Consider the following 27,232-nt stretch of genomic DNA (forward strand, 5'->3'; position numbering starts at 1 on the left):
CTTGAGGAACAAAGATGGGCCCACCTTTATGAAAATATTTAGCAAGGGTGATTGAAGATACAAGTTTCGATTCACAGATTTGATATAAATTGTAGAAAGTTTTTGAACAAAATCCTGATGGAGAAGAAAGAGGTATACAATGCGCTATGGAAATGTGAATGAAAATAAACTTAAAAATGTTTAAATAATCAGTTAATAAATGAAAAATAATTAATTAAAATTCTAATTGCCCACCCTACCACCCTACAACCGACACCTGCCTACTAATTTACCGAAAAAAAACGTGAATGTTAAATTTGAAAATACTTAATTAATCAGTCAATAAATAAAAAATAATTGATTTGAATTCTAATTGCCCACCCTACCACCGACACCTGCCTACTAATTTACCGAGAAAAAAAATGTGAATGTTAAATTTGAAAAAACTTAATTAATCAGTCAATAAATAAAAAATAATTGATTTAAATTCTAATTGCCCACCCTACCACCCTACCACCGACACATGCCTACTAATTTACCAAAGAAAAATGTAAATGTTAAATTTGTAAACAAACGGGATAGCAGCGGGAAACCTTTTTTGTTCCCACCAATGTACTAAGTAATACGATAACGAGAGTCGGAATAATGCACTCTGGAAAATGAAGAAAATTATTCGTCCTCCCACGTTGTCAGTAAAATCGCGTCTAGTGCGATATTGAAAAATTCATGATATAATTCGAAAAAAGAATTCTTCTTAGAGTTCTTCATTGTTTGGCGTTGGTGCTTTTTGGGCCGTTTCTTCATTTGCTGGTCCTTTTTTGCATAGCTTTTCGCTCTTATATTCCCAATCTTCTGATCCAACGCAATGGTGACAGTAGAACAATCCATGTGGATCATACTTATCCTTTAATTTCCTCAACTTCTTATAAATCTGTGTAAAGAAAAAACATACAAAATAGAAACAATTTTTTATTATTAGTACAATGACCGGTTAGTGAGGGCTTTACCGAGAAATATTGCCCGAGGTCAAGTAACGGCCGAGCTTGCGAGGCTGTTGCGTTGACCGAGGGCAATATTTCACAGTACAGCCCGAAAGAACCGGTCATTATTGTATTTATTAACCGTTTCCTTTTCCTTTTGCATTGCGCAAAAAGCCGCTACGAAAAAGTAACCGGTTAAAATTTTTTGGTAGTAACCAGGTCACAGTGTGGGAAATCACACTGAAACGACACCACCGGGAACGTTTAACCATCTAAACTAAATTCGACAATGTTCCTATTATCATATACCAATATTTTGAGTTGACTTGTTTTGCGAAGATTTACTGTGGTCTAGCGTGACATCTTTTGGTATTCAATATTGCTTTATGACCTATAGCCTGACAAAGATAAGATTAGCTCCATCTAGATATTTAGATAAGATATCTGTTAACAATGAACTCACCTCTTTTCCCCAGAAAGCTTCTTTAAAATCCTTCTCAAAATAATCGGCAATGTTGAAGTAAGACCCCGCTCCTGGTGTTGCTTCTCTAAATTTCTGAAATGCTTTTTGTACTTTTTTTGATGCAGGACAGGCTTCGAGACTGTTACCTTTACAGAATTCATCCTTGATTTCTGTATATGTGGTATTTTTAGAATCTTTCTGTAATGATATGGGTATATCTGGATGAAATCTGCGGACTCCGACCCACGCCCAAATCATTGCGAAGCTTTCGTTCATTCGGGCCATTGGAGTGTTTGCCAGTTCGTTGCTTGCACAGTTGAATATGTTGTCCTCACCCTTAAACACCATGCTAAGGCGTGCTGTGCTGGGTAGATCGCCGAGCTCTTTAAAGAATGTTATGAGTTTGTCTGCACCTGTTGTTGGGTCGGTCAATATTTGGTCATTTCTCAAGTTTCGTGTACCGAATTGAAGCCAGTATTTGAACTGTTCAGATCCCTTGTCCAATTCCGTACCCCAGTTGTAAGCTGCATGTGGCTCAAATTCATCTTGCAGTGTTGGTACTGTACCAGGATTGGCACGGCTCCAGAATGTATTTCCAGGCATAGTCAAGAACTTTAACACATCATATTTAGATTTTTCGAATTTGTACATGTGGCTGAGATCTCCGATACTGACGAACCGAATGAAAGACGCCCACTCTCTTTTCGCTGTTTCTAATGAAATGTCCACAGCTTTCATGTTAATTGACAATACCCATTTGTATTTCTCTCCTGAATGTTTGCCGGGGACTTTCACTCTCGCATAATCACCCCAGTGTGGTCCAACCAAATCTTCTTTGTAGATTGTGAAAAAGTGTGCGAGTAGTTTTTTGAATGAGCTCTCACAATAGGTACTAATGTCGCCTTTCACAAGGATGACTTGTTTAGGTGATGGGTGGGTTCGAATGGTCATGTCAGCAACAATGCCAAATCCAAAACCACCTGATTTGATCAGAAAAAGAAAACATTAATTGTAAGCACTGACCTTTATTAACACTGGACCGAGCTATTTTCGCCATCTTTGATCGAAGTTTTTTTGAAAGTGGTGCCCACAAAGAAGCCATTGTAGTGTTAACACTTTGCCTAACGACAAACTACGCTACATTGCTAGTATGCAAGTTAAAGTAGATCTTACACTATCGATGTAGCTATCACTTTAAAAAAAAACTCCGTTAAAAATATTTTGATTGGCGGGATTGAGAAACTGCTTCTAGGGTCTATATAAAGCATAAGCTAAATAAAGAGCAATAACCAAGAGGGCGTCGTGAGGGCGTTCAAGACAAATTCGCCCTCTCCCTTCCTGCTTAGATCAGATCAGATTTAGCGGAACCAACTGGCTGCAAATCCCGTGACCCACTAAAAGTCTTCGATCACTTTATCTTCTTTTTTTTCTTCTGAGACTTTCTATCTATTCTGGTCCGTAAAGTACATACAGAAGTAGAAGTAAATTTTTGTCGTTGAAAGCAGAAGTTGGTATCGGACTTCCTCTTCTTTACCCACAAATGGAGTATGTACAGAAAGATTCTTCAGTTAAATATAATAACAATCTGACAATCAGTATGAAATAAAGCTAGAGGCGAAATCTTCGTACATGGGAAATTAAATTCTAACTTTTGACACGGCACAAGAGCTTAGATTTATATAAAGTAAGATAATACTGATTTTAGAAACTGAGAAAAAAAAGAGTGTTTAAAAGCAAAAAACCTACGAACAAAAAATAAGATAAACATGCTAAAAAAATACTAACCTCCACGAAGAGCATAGTATAATTCAGGATTCTCGACTTTGGACGCTCGTTTAATGTCGCCGTCAGCCGTCACAACAGTCGCTTGTAATAAGTTGGTGGAACCAAGACCATATTTTCTGGACCAGATACCAATTCCTCCTCCCAGGGTGAATCCAACGACACCGACTGTTGGGCATGTTCCTCCTTGAACGTACTAAAGTACGGCAATATACGTTTTTTTATAAGAACCTATGGATTTTGGCTGTGGCGGTTCGGTCATAATTTCCGGATTTTGCTTCGTTTATTCACTTATTGATTCGAAAAGGACTTAAAGTCAGTATTATCTTAGCCATTTCGAAAGGTGAGGTTGGGATTGCTTTTATAATTGAGCCTCTTGTGCTTCTTTCTTTTAAAAAAGCGTGTACACGTTTTCATTTATAAGAACATCCAAAATTTTTGAAGCCTTGGGATGTTCTTAACTTTTTAGGTTTCAAGCCTAAAAATGTTCTTGAAATGTTCTTATTTTCACCATCTTGTGGACCATTTTTACCCATTTTCCTAAAAAAGGTGTTTTTGAGTCCACAAAGCCTTAAAATGTTTTTAATTTGTTCTTAACATTTTGGTTATCCAAGCCTTAAAAGATTCTTATATAGTTTGTTCTTATAAAAAAGCGTGTAATAATCTTACCAAGTTTTTCCTGTTTGCCGCAGCATAGATATCTCCCCAAACGACACCAGCGCCTACAGTGACACTGGTAACCTTCTCGTCTTTGCATGCAGGACAATCCCATGAGAGTTGATCGTGGAATATAATCTCGCTCATGTGATATGTCCATATAAGGAGTGAATCAGGTGCATTGGAACGGCCGTTGTATTCGTGACCTGAAAGATTCAGAAAGATATTTTGTATGATAGTTTGACGATCTTTTTGGCCCTCGACGTAATAATTTCTCTGAGTAAAAAAGATTGACGATCCAATAGAAGTGATCAAAGTTTAAGTTTCTGGAGGCTTTTTTAAGTTTTTCTAAGCGACATCACGCAATTTTATCAATCAATAAACATATATAAATTTCAAAAACATATATTTCCTTGAATAAAGTACGAATCAATTTCTTTGGTAAAAAGATGTGAGATACCTACCTGTGCCTTTAACAACTATACGCATATTGTGTTTGCGTGCAAAGTCGACGGCGGTTTTGATGTGTGCGACTGTCCTGGCTTCTACTACCTTGACACTTTCCGTTGAATTCCATGCCCCTACTTGACCTAAAATATAAAATCAGATCTTAGATGTTACAGGGATATAGAATAGTCAAATTCTCTTTTTTCGAAGAAATAAATCTGAAATGAGGATATCTATTTTTTACATTATTTTTGATTTAAAAAGAATATAAATTTTATTTTAAGAATAAAAGCCATGCCGCTGGTCAGGGTCATTTTTTTGGCTCTGAAGATATCTGACAGGCTCCAAATTCCACAATTTTCAAGATGTGTATCTGACAGAGTCGACTTTTGGTTATTCTGGACAATTTGAAAGGTGTAAATTGGAAGATTTTTAAATTTTTGTCTACTTTTAGAAATTTTTTGCCACTTTCGATCATTTGTTCTTCAAATATATACATAATGATTAAACTGTCAAAAAGGCCTTATCGGGGAAATTGGGCAAAATCAATGAAAACCTGAAAATCAACCAGACTTAATTAAACCTACTAATGTCTATATTTAAACCTATACATACCTGCTGATTGTGTGAGTCCGGAATGTTTTCGCACCCAGTACGGATCTGATTTGAAGTCTTGTAATTGCTGTGAACATTCTGCTTCTCGCTCCTTGCTCATTGCATCAGTCTCTCCAGCTGGTTTGAAACATGCCGATATCGGATTAACAGGATCCTTCAAATTTCCATTCAATGTTTTATTCAAGCCTTCCCAATCATCTCCTGATGGCCAGCAGCCGTCACCCGGTTTACTATAGCACTTTATACCGATTGGCGGGTGCACGCACTTCTTGCCCTTAGCAACCTTGACTGTAGTATCACCATAAACTTTCCGTGCTGGTATCAAAACCATAAACATCAATAGCATTGCCAACAAAGTTTCCATGTCTATGTTATCTCTTTATGATAAAGGTACTTGGGACTATCACACGGGCCTTATTTTTATTTTATTAACCTTAAGAATGAATTGTAAGTTTCCTCCAAGTAGTAAACTTCACAAATAATTTCTACAATTTGGACTGAACTGTCATACGCACACAATAGATTTCTCCTTCAGAGTTTAAAGAAAGTCTTATTCGCTTTAAGTGTGCACTATTCTTTTATACCATTTGGAAACCTCTATCAAGGGACGTAAGTCTTATTACACAATGTGCACAGTTAAAGCGAAACCAACTTGGTGAAAAAATACTTCTTTCTCGTACCTAGCCGGCTGGTCACAATCATGAAATTTCTGGACCTGAGATATCCTCATTATTCTCCTCATTATTCTCATATTAGTTCACATTAATAATGTAAGCTGGTCAAACCTCGCCCCGAAGTTGTAAAATTCTATAATACGCTAAAACACATAGCTCATTTACGAGCTCATCACGAGCCAAAGAAACCAAAACCAGTTCATGTACATAGAATTAGATAAACATTTTTCGAATTTGTCTTTTTTTTCACCATCCATAGAACACTGAACGGCTCCCTCAAACATTGTGTTGGTGCTTTACCAGGTTTTTTTTAAGATTTGATATTCTCGAATCGCGACTGACTGATTTTGAGGATTTTTCCAAAATTTATAAGGTTTATGGCGCACAATTGAGAAGCTTTTTAGACAATGAACTTGAATAGCAAAATAACAGAAAAAATCCAAATAAGGTCAAGCAAATAGAGGTTCTACTCAACGACAAAAAAAATCACAACCCTAGAAGGAGAAATATTTCAATGGGTATTGCGACATGAAAAAATGTTTCCGTTCCGGGTACAATTTATTTGAACTTTAACAAGTCCCTCTCAAGTTTGCGTATAGAATTGTTTGTTTTCCAAAGCAAATATATTTGGCTGAATAACATAATGTTTTTCCACAAACAAAGAAGCAAAGTCCTGACAAAAATTTTGATCCTGGATTTATCAAGGTAATAGGAAGTTTACGATGTAAACTTTTCAAACAGATTAATCAGTTCGTTCATTCATGAGCTTTTCTACCTTCCCAGCTGGCACTAAGATGTTTCAACGTTATCTAATTTGTATGGATCCTTGATTTATCAAGTAAAGGAATTTAACTGAACTTTTCAAACAGATGATCAGTTCGTTCATCATGAAGCTTTTCTACCTGCCCACTGGCACACACCGATGTTCAACGTCATCAACGTTGTATGGATCCTTGATTTATCAAGGTAATAGGAAGTTTACGATGTAAACTTTTCAAACAGATTAATCAGTTCGTTCATTCATGAGCTTTTCTACCTTCCCAGCTGGCACACAACGATGTTTCAACGTTCATCTAACGTTGTATGGATCCTTGATTTATCAAGGTAATAGGAAGTTTACGATGTAAACTTTTCAAACAGATTAATCAGTTCGTTCATTCATGAGCTTTTCCACCTTCCCAGTTGGCACACAACGTTGTTTCAACGTTCATCTAACGTTATATGGATCCTTAATTTATCAAGGTAATAGGAAGTTTACGATGTAAACTTTTCAAACAGATTAATCAGTTCGTTTATGCATGAGCTTTTCCACCTTCCCAGCTGGCACCAACGTTTTGGGTTTTTCACGTTGTATAACGTTGATTTATCGTGGTTCATAGGAAGTTTACGATGTAAACTTTTCAAACAGATTAATCAGTTCGTTCATTCATGAGCTTTTCTACCTTCCCAGCTGGCACCCAACGTTTTTTCAACGTTCATTTAACGTTAAATGGACGTTGGGAACGTTATATGAACATTGAAACAACGTTTTGTGCCAACCACTTTCGAAAATGTATGAGTATGCGACGCGCTCAAGGGTGCATTTTTTGAACATCCAAAATCCCGCTAAAACTCTAATCTAATCTCAGTCCTCCCAAGGATTAAAAAAACGGTAGAAGAAGAAAAATCCCTATCTTCCAATGGTGCAGTGCTCCTTTTCGGCAGAAAAATACCGATAACCATCCAAAAGCTCTCAAATGGCGGCTTGTTCTTTCAGATTTTGCCCAATAAGTTTCCAAAAGTCGGGCGTCACCTTCCTATCATCCGGCAAACCTATTTCCCCCTCGGGATACCACCCCATCGCCGTGTTAAATATACCAATCTAAAAGGTTGCTCAACAAGCAATCAATGTGCCAAAATGACAAAACAAAGACATCTCGCATTGTCTTTTTAACAGGCCAGATTGGTTGGTCTCTCGAATACACCTACCAACCATTAGCGGCGTGGTCAGCTTTTTAGGGGACTGGTAATGAGTTTACAAGGAACATTTGTTCTCAGCGCACGGCATTTTCAGGCTTCAACTGAATCAAATCAAGCAAACTCCCATCAACACATACACAGGTATTTTCCCGAGTCTCTGTACTTACTATATTGACGTTACTTCATCGCTTCAATGCAAGGGTATCTTACATTTTTCACAAGAGCACTCTCACACTTGTGTTTTGATACCATCGTCGAGAAAAATTTTTTTCTTGTTTTTTTTTTCGTTACCAGTTTCCTCAAAAGCGCTTAGGGTAGACTAGACGCCGGTTTAGCTTGTGCATCAAAAGCCCTTAGGACGATAAAGATGGTATTGCTGATGCTCTTTAACTTTATTTTTAAGGAGAATGGGACTTCTTCGATTCGAACGTTAAATCCTTTCTTCGAGGGGGCTTCATCGGGAGGTAGTGCTAATTCTCGCGCTCAATCATAGATGAAAATGAAATTTTAAACATGAAATAAAAACCACGACGTATCGCCAACTCCTTATTCGAAAGACAATAAGATTTTTTTGTCTCAAAACTGCACGAAATCCCTCTTTCATACTCGAATCAACCTCCTGACAAACCATTCGAAATTGAAGCTTTGCTACCATCTTGCGTTACACACATTTTTCATAAACTCATTTAGTATAGTAAGATGGATTTATTATTTGGAAATTTTAACTTTTAGTGGAAATGCTTGTTAAAGTTAATTGATATGGGTACTTTGAACTATTCAAAGTAACGAAAATATCTTTTCTGGGTTAATAATTTCCGTCATATTGACACCAAACGTCCTTACTAAGTGATGTTTAATTGGAAGAGATTAACCAATGAGTCTTCTCGTAACACTCTAGTCTATATATACCAAACGTCACGGCTTTCGCTTTATCGTTTATTCCACTTGACAGTCAATTAAATGCAAATAATTAGGTTTGTCACATACGTGATGGTTCGAAATATATTGAAATATTTTGGAAACTCAGCTTCGCTTCGTCGAATATCCATCGAGCTCAACTGAAAATCTTCGATATCCGATTTTTCTTGTCGAATATCTACTCATTTTTTTTGTCAGATAAGTTTAGTGACTGAAACGCTTACGCAGCGTTCGATAACGGTGTTTAGATGCTGCCACTTTATTATTCATTGATCATCCTACTCCGGCTTTAAAAAGGTATCAATCAAAAAGGAAATTAACACAAGTCGAAAAACAAATTTTTTGAGGATTGGCCATTATTATTTGAATTTTCTTTGGAGCGGATTTTAAATACAGATGAAATGGAACGCTCCATAACGTTTTAGAACGACCAGGGACGACTACAACGTTCAAGAACGTTGATGTTAATGAACGTCCCTGGATGTTCTCGAACTCACGCAAAAGATCAATTGTCAACAAAGGTTAATACTTCAGATTGGGAGCGTTCCCACGAGGAATACTACCCTTGACGACCGACGGATGTGTTCCGCTGAGGTTCGTAAAACGGACACTACGTGGGAGTTGTTTTTGAAAATTTTGCCAAAATTTTCGAACAAAGTGATCTTAATTTGGAGTGAAATTCCAAAAGTTTCTCAAAAATTTTCCACATTTTTCCACATTTTCCCCAAATTCCCTAAAAAAGGTACCCTACGAGGGACTGAACTTTGTTGTTTTTACGACCCTACCCGGAAATCATGGAGTTGAAAAACGTACCCTGAACAGAGGCAAATCGCGAACGTTCACTAACGTTCTAATACTATACTTAACTAGTAAATGAATTAGATTAGCTAGAACGTTCGCTAGCGTTCTTAGAACGTCTTTCTTGGACGTCTCAGGACGCTCACTGATGATGAAATACGTGATAAACGGATTAATCACGTTCGCAATAACATTCGAGTTGTTGACAAAAGCGATAATTGGTCTGTTCTTTTGTTTAAAGAGGCACTGGCAATTAAAGATAAAAATCCAGAAATGAACTCGGGTTTGAAAGCCTCTAGAGACTTGAATTTGTTCCGCTAGTTGATTTTTGATTTTTCTAGAAATTTGTTCAACATTTTTAGTATTACTATCACTCTGACGATGCTTTTGTTGTGAAGCGAAATATTAGTTTTTTCAAAAAATGAAAATTTTGTTGTTTGTGATCTGACTCCACATTGATCCATGGCAAAATCAATTTTCGGATTAAGTTTTATCTTGTTTTTACTGAAGCTGTCATATGGTCGAAATTTTCAGGATGTTCCATACGTCTTGTTCTTTTATCTGGGACGTTCTACACGTTTTTTTTTTATAAGGAACCTTAACTTTGCTCTGAGCCTGAAGTTCCTTATTTTTACAGAGAATTTCAGTCTCAAAGTTCCTTATCGAGTTCCTTTCTACATAGGAAATTTTGAACTTTTTGCCCCTTGAAAGATCAAAATTTGGTCAAATTAGTCCCAATAAGGTACATTATTTTCAAATCCACTTTAATATTCTCAGCCTGAGCAGTTCCTTAACAATTCCTTATTTTTTGAACCATTTTCAGCCTCGAGTTCCTTATAAAAAAACAACGTGTATTTCAATTGTTTTTGAAGTCGCTTGTGATGACCATGGAAAATTAAACATCTTTTTGTAAAGTTTTTCTTTTTTTCTTCAATATTTCTAATTTAACAATCATTCAAGATCTGATCTACAAATCATTCAGGGAAAATTTACTAAAATATTAGAAACCATTAGTTGAAAGGTATTACGAGTAGGGGGTAAGCCCTTAGAACCTGTCACATCTTTTATGCGATGCATGGGGGAAAAAACCCCCTCGCGAAAAACTCTTTAAATACTTTATTCCTTGAAATTAACCAGGTTTGGTTGCGTTAAAAGATGTCACGGACGGTCCTAAGGGTTTGCCCCCTGTCATTAAACATGTATCCGTTGTTCGTTTTATAAGAGCATCCAAAAATTTTGAAGCCTTCAGAGATTTTTAACTTTTTGAGCTTTAAGCCAAAGAATGTTCCTTTGTTTATTTTCCTGAGAAATCGGGCGTTTAACTCCGCAAAGCCTTAAAATATTTTTAACTTCTTCTTTGTATTTTGGTCAGTGGAACCCTTATGTTCTTACATAGTTTATAAACGTGTGACTGAGATTTTTCACTTCGTGCACCGTTCAAGTAATTTTTTTTTACTCTTTTCTACTTAATATCTGTATCTGATGTCGTCATTGCGAGAGTTAAATAAACTTCATCCATTCTTGCCTAGAATCTCAATCAATTGAGCAATATGGTATTCATCACTGAAGTAGTTTTTCAAAAATTTCCTTCCTTCGATCATTTTTTCTTCCTTGTTTGTATCCAAAATGTTTTGTTGTGGAAGAAAGAAATTTGAAAGATTTTTTTCTTCGTAATGTTCAAGTAATCTTTGAAATATGCTTAATGTTAATTCCACTTGATCGTATTCTTGTCCTTCGAAAGTGTCCAATTCTCTTGATAACCACATGAAAACTGTCTTCAGCTCGTACGATTTGACGTGGCACTAAAGCAAAGAGAAGAGGTACCTTAATCATTCAAATCAAAACATGTTAAGAACAAACTATATAGAAACATAAGGCTTTGATGGCAAAAAACATTTTAAGAACAAGTTAAAAACATTCTAAGGCATTATATGGACCCTAAAAACCCTTATTTGGTGAGAAAATGCACAAAGATACTCGCGAACGGCGAACGTAAGAACATTATCAGAACAATTTTAAGCCTTAAACCCAAAAAGTTAAGAACATCCGGAGACTTCAAAAGTGTTGGAAGTTCATATAAAACCGTATATGCGAATTTTTGGACCTACCCCGGTGGAGGTCCTATAAATTAACCTCTGTTCGTCCGTTCGTTCGTTACCAACTTTTCTCGAGATTGGTTCATTAGTTTTTTCTGATTTTTTGCACAAAGATGTGTAACTATAAACCCTCGAATGTGACGGAGCCCGATTTTCTAAAAAAAAAATTTTTGCCCAAATTTTTGCCAAAAAACGGCTAAAGAATTGTTTTTTTTTGGCTTTGTGAAAAATTGGATCATTAATTTTTTCTGATTTTTTGCATGAAAGTAGGGTACCATCATAGGTAAAAGATGGCTCAAGCAGATTTTCGCAAAAAAATTATGTTTGCTCAAAAAACGCATGTTTATCTATAAGAATCACTATTAATAAGCATACATCAATGTTCTTAGTCAAATTACTCAATTTTTTAATGAGATAGATGTTTTTTTTCGTTCATGAGGGCTTACTCTTGAAGAATATGTGTGTTTAGACATGAAATTTTGGTTGCTTGGCGTGTTTTTATAGAAAAACTGGCCAAATTCGATATTTTTTTATAAGCACATTATCAATTACTTAGGTATTAGCTTTTCTCGAGATTGGCTCTTTCATTGTTTATGACTTTTTGCACAAAGATGCATAACTATAAACCCTCGAATGTGACGGAGCTCGTTTTTTGGAGAAAAAAAAATGAGTTTTTTGGACTATGTGAAATATTGGATCATTAATTTTTTCTGATTTTTTGAATGAAAGTAGGTAAAAGATGGCTCAAACAGATTTTTGTAAAAAAAAGAATTTTTCAGCTCAAAAAACGCATCTTTATCTATAAGAATCACTATTAAATAAGCATACATCAATGTTCTAAGCCAAATTACTCAATATTTTGATGAGATAGATGTTTTTTTTTTGCTCACGAAGTCTTTAGTATGAAAGAATATTTCAAGAGCATGAAATTTTGGTTTCTAAACGTTTTTTTATAAGAAACAAACGACTAATTTTGATAGATCGTCACTATTTGTGTTCTGAATGACTGTTTAATGGTCACGTCACGTAGATATCAATTATAAATATGTTAAATGCATAACCATGTAGGTCCATAAAAGTATCACTTGTTTTTAATTTGGTTTAAAAAGCGATTGACGGTAAGCAAGTTCTTTTTAAATTTTATACTGAGATTGCTGGTTTAAAAAATCTGCAGATAGATTTTGGGTACCTTTCTTGGGAATCTCAATAGTTTTGTCTTTGCCAATAAATGTTTACACATCAAGTATGACCTTCTTAGATTGTCATTAATTAGTTTTGCGATTTCAATTTCCAAAACACTGAATGATAATCTCCATTCATAATCTTTGTTTTCGTCAGAGCTGCTCGGATGTGATTTGCAGACCAGATATAAAGGTTTCTCTAGAAAAGGAGAGGGAAAATTTTATTTAAAAATCGTGTCAAATTTTGGTGAAGCTAAGTGAATTTAAACGAGGTCTATGGTTTGTTAAGGTATGGAAACTGAAAGATTTTAATATTATTAACTTCAATTATCCCGTAATAGTTATCACAATACTTTACAACCAGTAGCATGGTGACAGGTGGTTTTTTTTGGGGGGGGGTGCCGAAAAGGAAAGGGGTGCAAAAAGGCTCTTCAAAACACTGATTTCAGCAGGGGGGTCGGTAGTTAACTCTCAGACATAATGACGTTTTATACTACGGTGGAGGTGTGACGAAAAAGCGAGAAAAAAAATTTACTAACCAGGGTAGTTAAATACTAAAATAGGCGGTATCTATGTGTTAAAAGTTGAACAGATTTTACTACCACTGGGTAGTTAAAACTGGTAAAATTAACAAATTTTAGCTATTTTTGTAATTCTTTTATAATTTTTTGGATGACTTTTCTGAAAAAATCTGAAAATTTTTATAATTTGAAAAAATTTTCTGTTGGAAAGTTGTTTGCTGCAAATTCTCGAAATTTTTTGTCAATATAAAAAAAACTTTAATTCTAAGGGCAAAACATTAATTATTGCACTAAGTGAAAAATGTGTCACAGAAATAATCATTTTTTAGCTTTTTTTGTAAAATCAATCCGAAAAGCAGCCAAAAAATAGGTGGTCTCCATGACAAATTATCCCAAAAACTTTTACTACCAGGGTAGTAAAATACCTCTTCCAAGAGTCAGGGTGGTTGTATGTAAAAATTCGTAATAATAATTTTACTACTCATATATGTCTGATATTTTACTACCGACCCCTGATTTCAGTGCCCCTTTCCCCGTTTTACCTCACAAATGGCAGTTTTTAGCCCTAGAAAACGGGGAAATGTCAAAAAAATTTTGGGCTTGCTTCACTTGCGTTTTTTTTTTGCACAATTTTCCCTAGTAAAGAGGCGTCGAGTTGCATAATGTTATAAACAACCCCAGTCTATAGATATACGATGTGTAACATTATAGTCAATACCAGCACTACTAACTTGGTCAATTCGTTGGTAAAAGTTCAGCCAAACTACAGCCGAGTCTTCACAACAAAATTTATTCGAGTGAAGGAAATTTCGAGTTATGGAGTAACGTTTATAAAGTATTGTTAACCATATAGCGGTCATTAAGTAAGCCATTAAAGGTTCAATCGGCGGGCGGTATTGAAAGGTTTTGTGACTCAAATTGTCATACCCGCGCTGAGGAAACTAAAGCGCCAGGCTTCAGAGGGCTGAAATATTATTAACCGCTCGGATATAGGGCAATAACGTCATTTGCGGCCCGCTCGGAATTGGATTGAAGTCGTTGCATTGAAGCGAAGAGACTAAACTAAGTTAACAATATAACAATAGCGTAAAGTTTTCGTTCGTTGTTGTCATTAATTCTGCCCTTGCAATTTGATTATTAGCCCTCTAGTGCCATTTGCGCCCTCCGCTTCGCGTTGGGCCCAAATGACACTATCGGGCGAATAATCAAACTGCGCGGGCAGAAAATAACAACAACGACCTCAAACTGAACGCTATTGTTATATTGTTAACTGAAGATGTCATAAAGCTTGTTCAAGTTAAGAAGACTCTTAGTTAAGTTAAGTCAAGAAGTAATAGTTTACAGTGTGAGAGCGATGCATTTTTTGATTACCACGGTGTACATTAGGCTCTTCCAGAAAATGTTCGTACATGGGGGGGGAGGATATAGTGTCCGGGGGGTAGTGAAAAACTACAAAATTTGCCTTGCGTCCTTGTAAACCTGTTCTGTTTGTGCGTAATTTTTCTCCGTTTGAGGGTGATTTTGAATGTCCAGGGGGGTCCAACTGATGCTTGTCTGGGGGGTTAGACCTGCTGTTCGGGGGGTTAGACCTGCTGTTGGGGGACATTAGAACTGCTGTCCGGGGGGGGTCAAAAAATGTTACATCCTTCACCCCCAAATTCAATTTTTTTTCTGGAAAAGCCCATTTGAAACCTACCTTTAATAGATTGAAAAATTTCATCTGAAAGTTGATCTTTAATACATTCATGGACGTATGTGGGCCATCGATTCAAGCGTAATGCTAATACATGGTCGTTCACATCTTTTGTTGGCAGGGCTGCTTGTGATTCTTGTCGTTTCTCAAGCTCTGTGAACACTGATGAACCTGAATGGTATGCAATGGAAATAGGAACTTATCTCTTTTCAGCAGACAAAGTTGATTTTCTTCTACTTGGTGTGCCACAAATTAGTTACCCTCTTTAATTTGATATTGCAGGCAGTTGTAGAGAGATTTTTCAAAGTTTGTTTCGGAATCATTCAGAGGAAAGCCTAACTTAAAATTTGGCGTATTACTTTTTAATTTTCTTCATTGGTTCAAAGGTTATGTTAGGGGTAGGGGGTAGAGTAACTTCTTCAGATCTTCTTCGCCTGGTGTTTTTTCTGTTCCATATAATGATAGAAGACATTTAAAAATTTTTTTTTTTAATTTTATGCATTTTTGACGAATTCCAGCCCAAAAAACTGCCCGGGGGGGCTTTTTTACCAAAAAATCTTTTTTGAGGTTTATTCTTCATATCTCTTCCAAAACTTGCTCAAATTCAAGATGTAGTGCTTTTTTATGAAAATTTAACCTATTGTAATTCATTCTGCGCAATTTTTAAGGTCAGAAGTCCAAAATTGGCTGAACCCCCCTGGGGGTACTGATTCGCACTACAGGCAAAAATTGGAAAAAATGGCATTTTCTGGCCTTTTAAGGCCTGTAAATATGTCAAAACTATTGCAAATCTTATTTTTTTTACTTGCTGTACTAAATTTTATGAAGAAACAACAAATTAATCATATTGGATTGAAAATTGTGCCTTTTGGAGCCCTAAACGAGCTGTTTTAAGCCGATTTTGGGTAGCAAAATGCTTTTTAAGGCCAATTTTGCAAGTTCATAAACTTTAAACTACTTGATTCACACCTCTGAAATTTTCAGAGATGGAAGTCTTCAGTAAAGTCTTTAAGCAAAATGATTTTCAAGATTTTCACTTTTTTCAAAAAATCATAATGGCGTCTTCAAAAATCGCTTTTTAGCAAAAAAAATCAGATTTATCAAAATATAGCATTTTTTAAGGCAAGCTTCTACAAACTGAGTTTAAATGCTGATTGATATTTTTTTTGCAGTGATAGTACTCTGGAGATACTCCAGGGAAATCAAAATCATTTGGGTCTGGGATGCGTCTATGTCCCCCATTATGGAAATAAAATCCCTGCTAAGAGCCATTTTTCAGGCAAAAATCCAAATTTGGACTGGAAAAATCTTAAAAATGGCAATAGATATGGGCCCAAATTTTCTTGCAGTGATAGTATTCTGGAAATACTCCAGGAAAATCAAAATCATTTGGGTTTAAGATTTGGGTATATCTGCCATTATGGAATTGAAATCTGTGCTAAAACTGGCTAAATTGCAACATTTTCAAGCAAAAATCCCATTTTGACTTAACAACTGCTCTAATATGGCAATAGACATGAACCTAAAATCTTTTTGCAGTGATAGTCTTTTGGAAATACTCCAGGGAAATTAAAATCACATAAACCCAAATGATTTTGATTTTCCTGGAGTATTTCCAGAAGACTATCACTGCAAAAAGATTTTAGGTTCATGTCTATTGCCATTTTTAAGATTTTTCCAGTCAAAAATTGGATTTTTGATTGAAATATTGCATTTTAGCAAGAATTTCAATTCCAAAATGATGTATATATCCAAATCCCAAGCCCAGATGACTTTGATTTTCCTGCAGTATTTCCAGAATACTATCACTGCAAGAAAATTCGGGCCCATGTCTATTGTCATTTTAGAGATTTTTTCAGTCCAAATTTGGATTTTTGCCTGAAAAATGGCTCTTAGCAGGGATTTTATTTCCATAATGGGGGACATAGACGCATCCCAGACCCAAATGATTTTGATTTCCCTGGAGTATCTCCAGAGTACTATCACTGCAAAAAAAATTTCAATCAGCATTTAAACTCAGTTTGTAGAAGCTTGCCTTAAAAAATGCTATATTTTGATAAATCTGATTTTTTTTTTGTTAAAAAGCGATTTTTGAAGACGCCATTATGATTTTTTGAAAAAAGTGAAAATCTTGAAATTCATTTTGCTTAAAGACTTTACTTAAGACTTCCATCTCTGAAAATTTCAGACGTGTGAATCAATTAGTTTAAAGTTTATGAGCTTGCAAAATTGGCCTTAAAAAGCATTTTGCTACCCAAAATCGGCTTAAAACAGCTCGTTTAGGGCTCCAACAGGCACAATTTTCAATCCAATATGATTATTTTGTTGTTTCTTCATAAAATTTAGTACAGCAAGTGAAAAAAATAAGATTTGCAATAGTTTTGAGATATTTACATGCCTGAAAAGGCCTGAAAATGCCATTTTTTCCAATTTTTGCCTGTAGTGCGAATCAGTACCCCCAGAGGGGTTCGGCCAATTTTGGACTTCTGACCTTAAAAATTGCGCAGAATGCATCACAATAGGTTAAATTTTCATAAAAAACACTAAATCTTGAATTTGAGCAAGTTTTAGAAGAGATATGAAGAATAAACCTCAAAAAAGCTGATTTTTTTGGTAAAAAAGCCCCCCGGGGCAGTTTTTTGGACTGGAATTCGTCAAAAATGCAAAAAATTAAAAAAAAATTTTTTTAAATGTCTTCTATCATTATATGGAACAGAAAAAGCACCAGGCGAAGAAGATCTGAAGATACCGACTTTTACCCCCTACCTCTAGTTATGTTCAAAAACCTAAAATGTCAATTTTTAAAAACGTCAAAAAGGCGAAAAACGAGAGTATTAAATTGATTGTAATGAATAGAGACTCAAAACGATTTTATGCACCAGGAAATGTATTTCCATTATATAAAAAGCACTTATTTACAAGGTTAGGCATCCCTGTAAGTACATTCCATCATCTGTGAATCAGCATGAGCTGCAACAGTTCAAACGAGGCATTTTTCTCAAAACTTTCACCTTCTCAACAATGATGCACACACAAAAAACTTTCAGAAACTCTTGGAAAGATGCTGAAGATTTTGTGGGGGTTGAAGCATTCTGCGTCTTGTTTATACCCAAGGGAAAACAAAAGTAAAAAAACAAAAAAAACAATGGCGATAAAGAAAACATGAAGGAGTGTTACAAGGAGCTAACTTTACTTTAATGTTTTATAAAAGAAGTTCCTGCTCTCATAAATTGATACCCTTGTTTTTAGCCTTTTTCGACATTTTTTGAAATCGACATTTTAGTTTTTTGAACATAACTATTGAACTAATGAAGTAAAATTAAAAAGTAATACACCAAATTTTAAGTTAGGCTTTCCTGTGAATGATTCTGAAACAACCTTTGAAGAATGTTTCTGCTACTGCCTGCAATATCAAGTCACAGAGGGTAACTTATTTGTGGCACACCCAGTAATTTATTTTTGAAATTCAAAACTTTTGTTGTAGAAATGTTTTGTAGCTCGAGAAGTAGAAGGTAGTTTTAATTTCATTAAAAAAAGTTATTTTCATGATCTTCTTTCCAAAGACATTCGATTCTCTCACTTTAAGTCGAGTAGTCAGGGAGGTATGGCCAACGGTTTTAGACCGTTTGATAGGTCTAACTTACCAGCTTTGATTGGATCCATTATTTGGGCAAACATTTTTGCTTGCATAGTTGCAGGTGATAATTTTTGTTTATTTGAATCTAACACATAATAAAAACCAATATTCATTGTGGGTGTGCAATAAAATCTACATTCTTCTTGTCCTTCTTTGAAATCTGGGGTCACCATTCCTGGTCCGACTTCGTAGATGAAATCATAGTCTGAAGACTCGATGAAAAGTCTTTCGGCTCTACTGCCCGCTAAGAATCGTCGGATAGTTGTTGGGAATAAGAATGCGCTATCTTCTTGTTTTGCAAGCGGCTTGTATTCCATCATTTCTCTGTCATTGCTCATTGCTTCAAAATGACACTTCTGGAAGTACTCTGTGATTCGCTGATTGCACTCTTCCTTCGCCAATGACAATTCTGTAGATTTGAACAATACTATCGGGTGTTAGATATGCAAAATCAGATAAAAGCTTTAATTCAAAATTACTTTTCTACCGACATTTTTTCGAAATACTTCCAGAAACAAGTCTATGGAGGGCTAATACAAAGTTATCTTTAAAAGGCTTATTACATCATCGTTAAAATGAAAGTATACCTTCCGCGTCAAGTAATATAGGTTCCGATCCTTCATGGAGGTCTTCTGCAATGTTTGGGAGACTTGAAGGTGGACGACGATCTGTTGAATAGATATTTTTAGTATGAAAGTATTATATAAATACACGATTTTAGCTTTAAAATACACGATTTAGATTTTTAATTATGGCATTTTTAGGTGTCTACGGCGAAAATTAATCCTAAACTCAAAAATCTGAAAAATAGAAAGGATTTTGTAGTGTATGTCAACTGTGAAAATCAATAGCGAAAAACGCCAAGCTTGTAACCTCATAGTTCGAAAATAAGATGGGTGAAAATTAGGTTCCAATTTCCTACAAAGAAACGGTCGAGAGTACCCGACGAGTTTTTTTATATTTTCCTTTTCAATCTTTTTAACGAACCAAAATTTGGCTCTTTGAAATATGTTGAAGTGTGTACATCATACCCTTAAAGATAATTAAATAAATTTGTTTGGGCAATCAGCTTAATAATAAATATGTAACTTAGAAGCTTCATTTTGTAATAATATTTTATTTTATTTAATATTTAAAACGTTTCGGTCTTCATCCAAAGACCATCATCAGTTAAAAAAACAAGTAAGAAAGTTATGTACACATATTTATATCAGAGTCGCTACAAGTAGAATAAAAAAGAATGTTAATGCGCTATTACGTACAATAATAAACGCACGTTTTTCTTCTCATTCTACTTGTAATTGTAGGATAATAAAAGTAATAAAATTGTCAATAAATGTGTTAAAATATGTTACAATAATTAAAAAGCTATTAGTTAAAAAGTTTCAAGGGAACAGACATATCTTGCACATTTAATACAGGTTTCCTTAAAGATCTTTCTAAAAGACACAGAACATACCTTCCTCATCAAATCGCTTGTATGGGTATTTCTGCAATCGATAGCAAACAGTAACAATGATGAAAGTCAACACAAGAAATGCTGAACATATGCTTATAATTGTGACCATCATACTGGACCCTGAAATCGTACAAAATCAATATGATTTGACTTTGGAAAAGATTTTCCCCTAGTTTAGCTATCTGCGTTTGTCTGTGTCAGTGGCGTGGTGGGTCGATCAAAATTGGGCTAAACTTGGGAGACAATTTTCGATTTTGGCGCCCCTATCAAAAATGAACTAAAAAAGTCAAGCGAGCGAAGTAAGCAAAGACATCTTTTCGGTATTTTTGGCTTAAAACTCCTAATTCTAAGGTGTAAAAAAGCAAAGGGGCTCTGAAATTAGTAATCAAAGGCGCCATAGTCTCACTTTTATTAGAAGCTTTTTGTATTTTCCGAGCTATTTTTTTCCCATTCAAACTCTGTTTACTATAATTGATGCTACCTTGCTTGCCCGGTGTACTGGTTGTCGTTTTTTCGTTATGAGTGGTCTTTGATTGGGTTGTGATAGGCATAGGAGTTGCAGGTGGTACCCACTTGCTATAAACAAATGCTTTGCCATCTGGTGAACCTTCTGCCCAACTGAAATCACTTCCAACCACTGTTAAATTGCCTGTGGTCGCAACAGAGCACCCAAAATAGTTGACCTTGAAACAAGTTTAAATAAAACCTACGTTTTTATAGAATTTTAAACTAAAACACTAGATCATGATTGCTGCTTCATGATCTATACTGTAGTGTATAATGAAGGTATGTCCGTCATAATGGCTTCGATTAATTGCAGTCAGTTTTGATTGAAAGGTCTGATGATGCTGATGTAGTAAAAATAAGTGCGTGCGACAAGATTAGAAAAAGGTTTTGAAAAAATGAAAATACATTGAATAAAAAAGCATTCCTCAAAGGGACTTTTACTGATACTCTTTAGAATGTTTTTATGTTTCTAATAAATAGAACGTTTGCTCTCTTATAATCAAAACATTCGATTGTAAATTAGCTCTAAATCAACTTTGCTATTTTTTTATTTACAAAAGCAATAGAACGTGAGGTCACTTCTCGAAACAACTTTCGTTCTTTCACTTGTTTGCAGGATATCGTTGCGTAAAAAAGTAGTTTTGATTTATCTGACTCACGAAGACACTGCCTAAAATAAGCTCCTTTTATTCCCGTAGAAAACCTTTAAGATGATAATCTTATTAAAATTATCATTAAGGCGAGAACAAATTAACTTATTGTTCTACGGACCTGACCGACCCTGAACATTCAAAAATGTGAATTTTGAATATGTAATATTCAGGTTAGACTTTTGGTTTTTCGTTTTTAAATGAACAAGTTGAAAAAGCCTTGGATTGGAACATATCTCAACTGAAGGTTTTGTTTTTGATATTTGACAAATTTATTTTTATGATACCGACCGACCGACTCATATTTTTCTGGAGCTTTGCCCGTAAGAGTAACTAATACAAAAATAACTAATAGTCAAGAAGGGTGAAACTAATGAATAAAACCTTTACCTCGTGCGACGGTAGCAACCTCTCTTTTTGGATCCAAGTATCTGTGAAATCATTGTATGTATAAACAAACACAGAACCATCATGGTCCCGAGCAGCTGTACCGGCTACCAAGTAATTCCCATACGTGCTTAATGATGAGGTGATTGTAGTATTAAAAAGTGTTGGATCAAAAAGTGTTGGATCGTAAATTTCAGCAGTATCTGGCAATAATTGATGCAGGTCATACTTAACAGGCTGATAAAACACCGCTTTTTTATATACAAAGACTGTCCTTGTGTAACCTTTAGAAGACTTTTCATAACCGATTACAAATAAAAATTTATCATTCAATGCCACCACGCTACCGAATTTTCCGTAATGAGTTTTATTTTCTGGGAATATAATTTGTTGCCCCACCCATTCTTCTGATTTATCTCTGGTATAAATGTAAACTTTACAATCATATGCAGTATCAGTACAACTAGTATCTCCTACGGAAATCGTATCATTATATATTGCTGCGGAGATTCCAAATGCAAATTGGCCCAATTTATACAATTCCTCTCTTTTCCAAGAGCCAATAGTGTAAATGTAAATTTTACCAGCAATGTTTGGATATTGCGACTTGAATCTACTTGGAGATGTGATCACTAATGTTCCATTATGAGCTGACATCGAAAATCCATTTAAATCATTGTCATAACTTTGTGTAGTAATCTCTAAGGAACTTGAGTATTCCCAGAGACCGTTTTTCAAAATGTATACAAAACATTGGCATACAAGCCCCACTGTTGTATCCCAGAATGCCGTTTGAACAAACAAGTAACCGTCATCTATTGCAATGCCCTGACTGAACCCATACACTGTGTGAGATGAGAACTTCTGAATTTGATTTAATGTTTTGGCCGTGTGATTGGTTCTTTGGTAAACGTAAACACCGTTGGTAGCCAGAACAAATAAACTATCATTGTTGATTTTGACATTTTTTCCAAAGTAGTCCTTTTTGTTAGGATGCTCGTCATTGCTTCCAGATATTTCCTGAATTTCTGCTTTTGTGGGTACCTTTTTGCAATCATTGAGTGTCAAGAATAATGCTGTTACAATGACCAACGTCTTCATTTAATCAGAAATCTTCTCCAACTTAATATAAAAATGCTGGTTTATTCTTCCTACCTGAAGTGTAATACCGTATTACTTCGAATAAACGTCCCCTTCTTTTAAACGCATATTTGCTCTAAATATTCGACTTGAAACTGAAATAATTTAATAAACGCCCCCTTCTTTTAAACGCCCCCTCAAGTAAACGCCCCTCTTAAAATCGAAAAAATTAAATAAACGCCCCGGGCGTTTATTCGAAGTAATACGGTATTTAAGTAGGGGTTAGATTCGGAAGATTTGGGTTTTTAGAGGTTTCGATCTTAATCCGCTGATTTAAATACCCACCTTTAATAGTGAGTTTATGTATTTACGTTTTAAAGCGACGGAGACGGTAAGGTTCTAAGTTGTCTACATTCTGACTGACTGAGGACGACAGTAAATCAGTACTTTTACCGCCCTCGATTTTGTGGGTCAGAACTGCGGGTTTTTCCAAATCGCTTTAGTCACTTTACTGTCTTTAGAATTGAAAATAAATAAACTCGCTAATATCAGCCATCGCCGTCCAATAAAATTCCCACTGAAATTAACATAACCTTTCGAGTCAAACATTAACTAAGATCTTCATTTTAAGGTCAAATATTAACCCTTTAAGTGCCAATGTCGTATATATCAGACATGGGCTATGTATGTAATGCCCAGTTTGAGTTAGAAATCGTCATTTTCGGTCTACTTCGTAGGAATTGGATTGGGCTTCATGGTCAAGCAAAAAAAAATCAAAAGTGAGTCTTTTCAGCGAGATTTTAAGCTAAAAAGTCAAAAGAAAATTTAAGATTTTGACCATTTTTTGACCATTTTTGGTCAAGGAGTGAGCCAAGAACCTCCAAATTTGGCCCTGATTTATTTGATTCTGTCATCCAGCGAATTAATTTGAAGTTTACCACTGCGCACCTTTCTATCATTCAGGCAAGTCTGCGCACCTACCCCCCCCCCTTAGCCACCGCCCAACCTGCTTTTCCTAAATCAGGCGGCGCCGAAGGCGCCTAAAAGAAAGAGGAGACACTAAGCTATCCAACGGACTATAAACGAGCTTCTAACTCCTTCCAGATCCGGAGAAATAAGCCTTTAACGTTTGAACTAACGATTTTCTTTAGAAAAAAAAATAGAAAAAATCACCGTGGCACTTAAAGGGTAAAGTGATTCTCGTGTTTAAATCTTCAAATCCGCCATTTTAAATCCCCGTCAAAATATAATAAATATTGAACCCTAAATGAAATAGCCGTCAAAAATAGCGTTTTGGCCACAACTGCAAGATTAAGTACACTCTAGTACACTCTATTCTCGAAACTAAACATTTTACAGTTTGCATCTTTTATCAAATAAATTTTATACTTCCCACTTTTCCTATACCTGTCATAGAAATTAGAGATTTCGAGATTTCAGAAACAAAATTTGATAAATTATGAAAAAAATTTATAATCATAGGTATTTAAAAAGATAAGCTATGTTTTGTCCATTACTCGGATTACGTTTTTCGGTATTCTCATACCCGTAAGTCAAGATTATATCATTTTTCCTATGGGAAACATCCGAAAAATCTGGAAGAAATTTGACCTCTGTTTTTCTATTTTTAGTAATACACAGGGGTCAAATTCCAGTTTTTTCGGGTGTTTCCGATAGCAAAAATTACCTAATCTTGACTTGTGCATATCGAAAATAGTTTGACAACTGGTTGGTCACATCAAAGTTTGAGGGTTGAGGTATATTTGAGTAAATTTACAAAGCCCACCATGGTTGGGCAACGGAGAAAATTTTTGAATTCTGAAGGGTTCAAAGTGCTATTTTAGGACCCATTTCACAACCCCTGGTCCCCAGTTGACGGGACCCATGGGCATTGATTATGAATTAGCGTGAATAGTTTTCACAAGGGGAACGAGGAGGTGCAACCATGGTTTGCGCCGATGGGAGAAATTTTCAATTTAGTATGGCTAAAATCGCCCCATTTAGTCTATTTTTTCCAAAATATGGTTTATACATCACAGGATTCCTTTGATCAATACCAATCTGCTCAAAATTACTCATGATAAACCTGTTGCTTCTTTCTGTTTAAGGCTTTGCTATAAATATATATTTTCCTGAAATAAAGGACCTGATGCCTTTGATGCATCTAAGAATAAGCATCTAAGAAATAGAGGAAAATGTTAGTTACGGAGGAAGCGCAACATTGTTTGCACCGACGGGAGAAATTTTCAATTTTCGACCCTCTCATAGCATTCGACTTTATTTTGAAGACTAGCTAGCAACTGCTAAAGACAATTGGAAGTTACAAGGATAAATGGCAGATGCATAAAACTGTTTGCACCGTTTCTCTTATGTTTTAAAATGAGATCTATAGGAGGCCCCACCATTGTTGGGACCGACCAAAAAAAATTGAAATTTAAACCCTCTAAATTGGCTAAAATGGACATAGAATTACGATTCAACTTATAAATATAATTTTCACGATCACGCCGGCACTTCATTTTCACGCCATCACGTCGTTTTTTTCAAGATTTCACGCCATCACGCCACGAAAAACCCTCCATCACGCCAACCGCTGGGGGGTGGCTCTTATATTGATCCGCTCTCTTCCAAAGCTTTTCGTTTGGTTTTCCTTTGCAAAAACTGGGATCTATGGTCCTCACGACTATTACATCGAATGATTCCCACATTCTAACAATGTCGACTGTGTCTTAAAAAAACAATGGCTCTTAATTATTTTGACCTAAAATCTTCATCGATTGAGCAACCTGCACACCTGTCAACTTTCTTTCCCGACAGATCATTCTTGCTGGCGATCCATACCAACTACTAGTAGGCCCTGTACTGCACTCTAACATATCACAAGATTATGGGCTAAATATCTCTATTGGAAAGACTGTGCAATTCACCGTTATACCAACGCGGCGAAGAGACCTAAAAAGATAGCGGATGTTATAATCCTTTAGTTGTCACAAAACTTGTCAATAACTACAGGTGTAAAACTTTTCAGAATACTGCCCTGTAAAGGTATCTTGAAAGGCCCAATATGTGTGGCAAAACTTTCCCAGAAAATTTTAGAGTTCGGAGAAATGACTTTTACCACCCAATCAATTTCAAAGGAATACAAATTCTTGGTGATATATGGAATTGAGCCAGACGTGTTTCTTTGAAATGCATATTGCCAGTAAGTCCAGCAACGTAAAGTGATTAAATTGGGTTGGAGCTTGAAAAGCAAAAAGTGGTCACATTTAGCTTTTCTGCATATTGCCGGGTGAATTTGAACCTTGTTTCTTTAATTATAACGTACATTGCTTGATGACCCGGGGGCACTCGATTCGAAAACGACCGTACGTCCAAAAATTAAACCTTTGAAATGGGACCCTGACAGTGCAGAGAAACTTTGAGTAAATTTGGGCGAAAATGCATTTAGTCAGATTTTCCAAATTTTACATCCTCAGAGTGCAATTTTTCTCTTCTTTGCTGATTTCGACCCTTACAGTGCATTTTGGGAGGGGGAATTCGAATTAGTTTTCATCAACCACGGGGGTGCATCGAGTAGTTGGAAGATTTCTCGTAAATACCTTTTTATGCTTCAAATTGAATGAGAGAATGTGACTTAATCTTCACCATAAAATTAGCTTAGTAAACAATAAACTGTCAATTATGAGTTTTTTTCAGGAAGTTTGAATGCGATTTGAGTTTAACCGAAAGCGGGAACTTATTGAACAGTAAAACGTCACATTGAGAGCGTCAAATGTATCATCAGTTTATATGAATGGAAAAAAATATAAAAGCTGTATCTACGAATTTAAGGTCGACATGACGCGCTTTAAAATACCAAATAATAGATACTTTGATTTCAAAACAATCGTAGGCATAGCTGAACTTACGGGTCAACAATTTATATCCACTTTTCGAGTGCAGGACCTCCGTTTTTTTTGGACCTACCCCTGTGGAGGTCCTATAAATTAACCTGTGTTTGTCCGTCCGTTCGTTCGTCTGCTACCAATTTTTCTCAGGATTGAATCATAGGAATCTTTTGATTTTCGGTACAAAGGTGCAAAATGGTAGTGGCTAAAGTGTGACGGAGCCTGATTTTTGAAAAAAAAATTTTGGGGTAAATCTTAGCTAAAAAACGGCTTAAAAAAGGGTTTTTTGGACTTTGTGAAAAATTGGATCATTAATTTTTTCTGATTTTTTGCATGAAAGTAGGGTACCATCATTGGTAAAAGATGGCTCAAGCAGATTAGTTTGCAAAAAAATTTTGTTGGCTCAAAAAATGCATGTTTATCTATTCTTTGCCACGGAAAGTCATGTGACATCCTTTTCAACCAATAAGATTTAATAATTTCGAGGGTAAAACAAACACCATGGTTTAACTCACTAAAAGATTATCTTTACTGAAAACACATAATTAATCTTTAGTAAGTGTTCTGTTGTACCCCAGTTCTGACGTCATGCCGTGGCGAAGAATAAGAATCACTATTAATAAGCATGTTCTTAGCGAAATTACGGATTTTTTTTATGAGATAGATGTTTTTTGCTCACGAAGTCTTGAATATGATAGAATATTTCAAGAACATGAAATTTTGCTTTCTAAACGTTTTTTTATAAGAAACAAACGACTAATTTTAATAGATCGTCACTATTTGTGTTCTGAATGATTGTTTAATGGTCACTCTCACGTAGATATCAATTATATATATGTTAAATGCATAACCAGGTAAGTCC

General features: G+C 35.5%; 3 protein-coding genes across 3 annotated transcripts in view; 1 reads left to right on the top strand and 2 right to left on the bottom strand.

Moving 5' to 3' along the window:
* The window catches only part of LOC136818475 (RNA helicase Mov10l1-like), a 120,037-nt gene that overhangs the window by 49,101 nt on the left and 43,704 nt on the right, over positions 1-27,232 (top strand). The gene's annotated exons all lie outside the window — the stretch shown is intronic.
* LOC136818497 (uncharacterized) lies at positions 83-5,354 on the bottom strand. The gene is made up of 6 exons (XM_067074837.1): positions 4,924-5,354; positions 4,326-4,451; positions 3,874-4,067; positions 3,208-3,400; positions 1,423-2,402; positions 83-910 (listed from the first exon to the last, which is right to left on the bottom strand). Exons 1-6 carry the CDS (start codon positions 5,285-5,287, stop codon positions 734-736), a joined length of 2,034 nt encoding a protein of 677 aa, XP_066930938.1. The 5' UTR covers positions 5,288-5,354; the 3' UTR covers positions 83-733.
* LOC136818432 (uncharacterized) lies at positions 10,200-22,641 on the bottom strand. Its single transcript, XM_067074770.1, has 8 exons — positions 21,407-22,641; positions 20,341-20,542; positions 19,860-19,979; positions 18,988-19,068; positions 18,408-18,809; positions 14,767-14,934; positions 12,558-12,748; positions 10,200-11,074 (listed from the first exon to the last, which is right to left on the bottom strand). The coding sequence occupies exons 1-8, from the start codon at positions 22,502-22,504 to the stop codon at positions 10,784-10,786; spliced, it is 2,553 nt and encodes an 850-aa protein (XP_066930871.1). The 5' UTR covers positions 22,505-22,641; the 3' UTR covers positions 10,200-10,783.

Source organism: Clytia hemisphaerica, unplaced genomic scaffold, assembly GCF_902728285.1.
Source record: "Clytia hemisphaerica strain Z4C2 unplaced genomic scaffold, Clytia hemisphaerica genome assembly, whole genome shotgun sequence".
NCBI lineage: Eukaryota > Metazoa > Cnidaria > Hydrozoa > Leptothecata > Clytiidae > Clytia > Clytia hemisphaerica.

Excerpts from the sequence above, each read along its gene's own strand:
- LOC136818497 (XM_067074837.1), bottom strand. The coding sequence starts at position 5,287 with ATGGAAACTTTGTTGGCAATGCTATTGATGTTTATGGTTTTGATACCA. Across the intron at positions 2,403-3,207 it reads ATACTATGCTCTTCGTGGAG|GTGGTTTTGGATTTGGCATT; the intron begins GTTAGTATTTTT and ends TGATCAAATCAG. Across the intron at positions 911-1,422 it reads AAGCTTTCTGGGGAAAAGAG|ATTTATAAGAAGTTGAGGAA; the intron begins GTGAGTTCATTG and ends TTCTTTACACAG.
- LOC136818432 (XM_067074770.1), bottom strand. The coding sequence starts at position 22,504 with ATGAAGACGTTGGTCATTGTAACAGCATTATTCTTGACACTCAATGAT. Across the intron at positions 14,935-18,407 it reads AATGGATCCAATCAAAGCTG|GTTCATCAGTGTTCACAGAG; the intron begins GTAAGTTAGACC and ends CATACCATTCAG. Across the intron at positions 11,075-12,557 it reads TATTGAGATTCCCAAGAAAG|TGCCACGTCAAATCGTACGA; the intron begins GTACCCAAAATC and ends TCTTTGCTTTAG.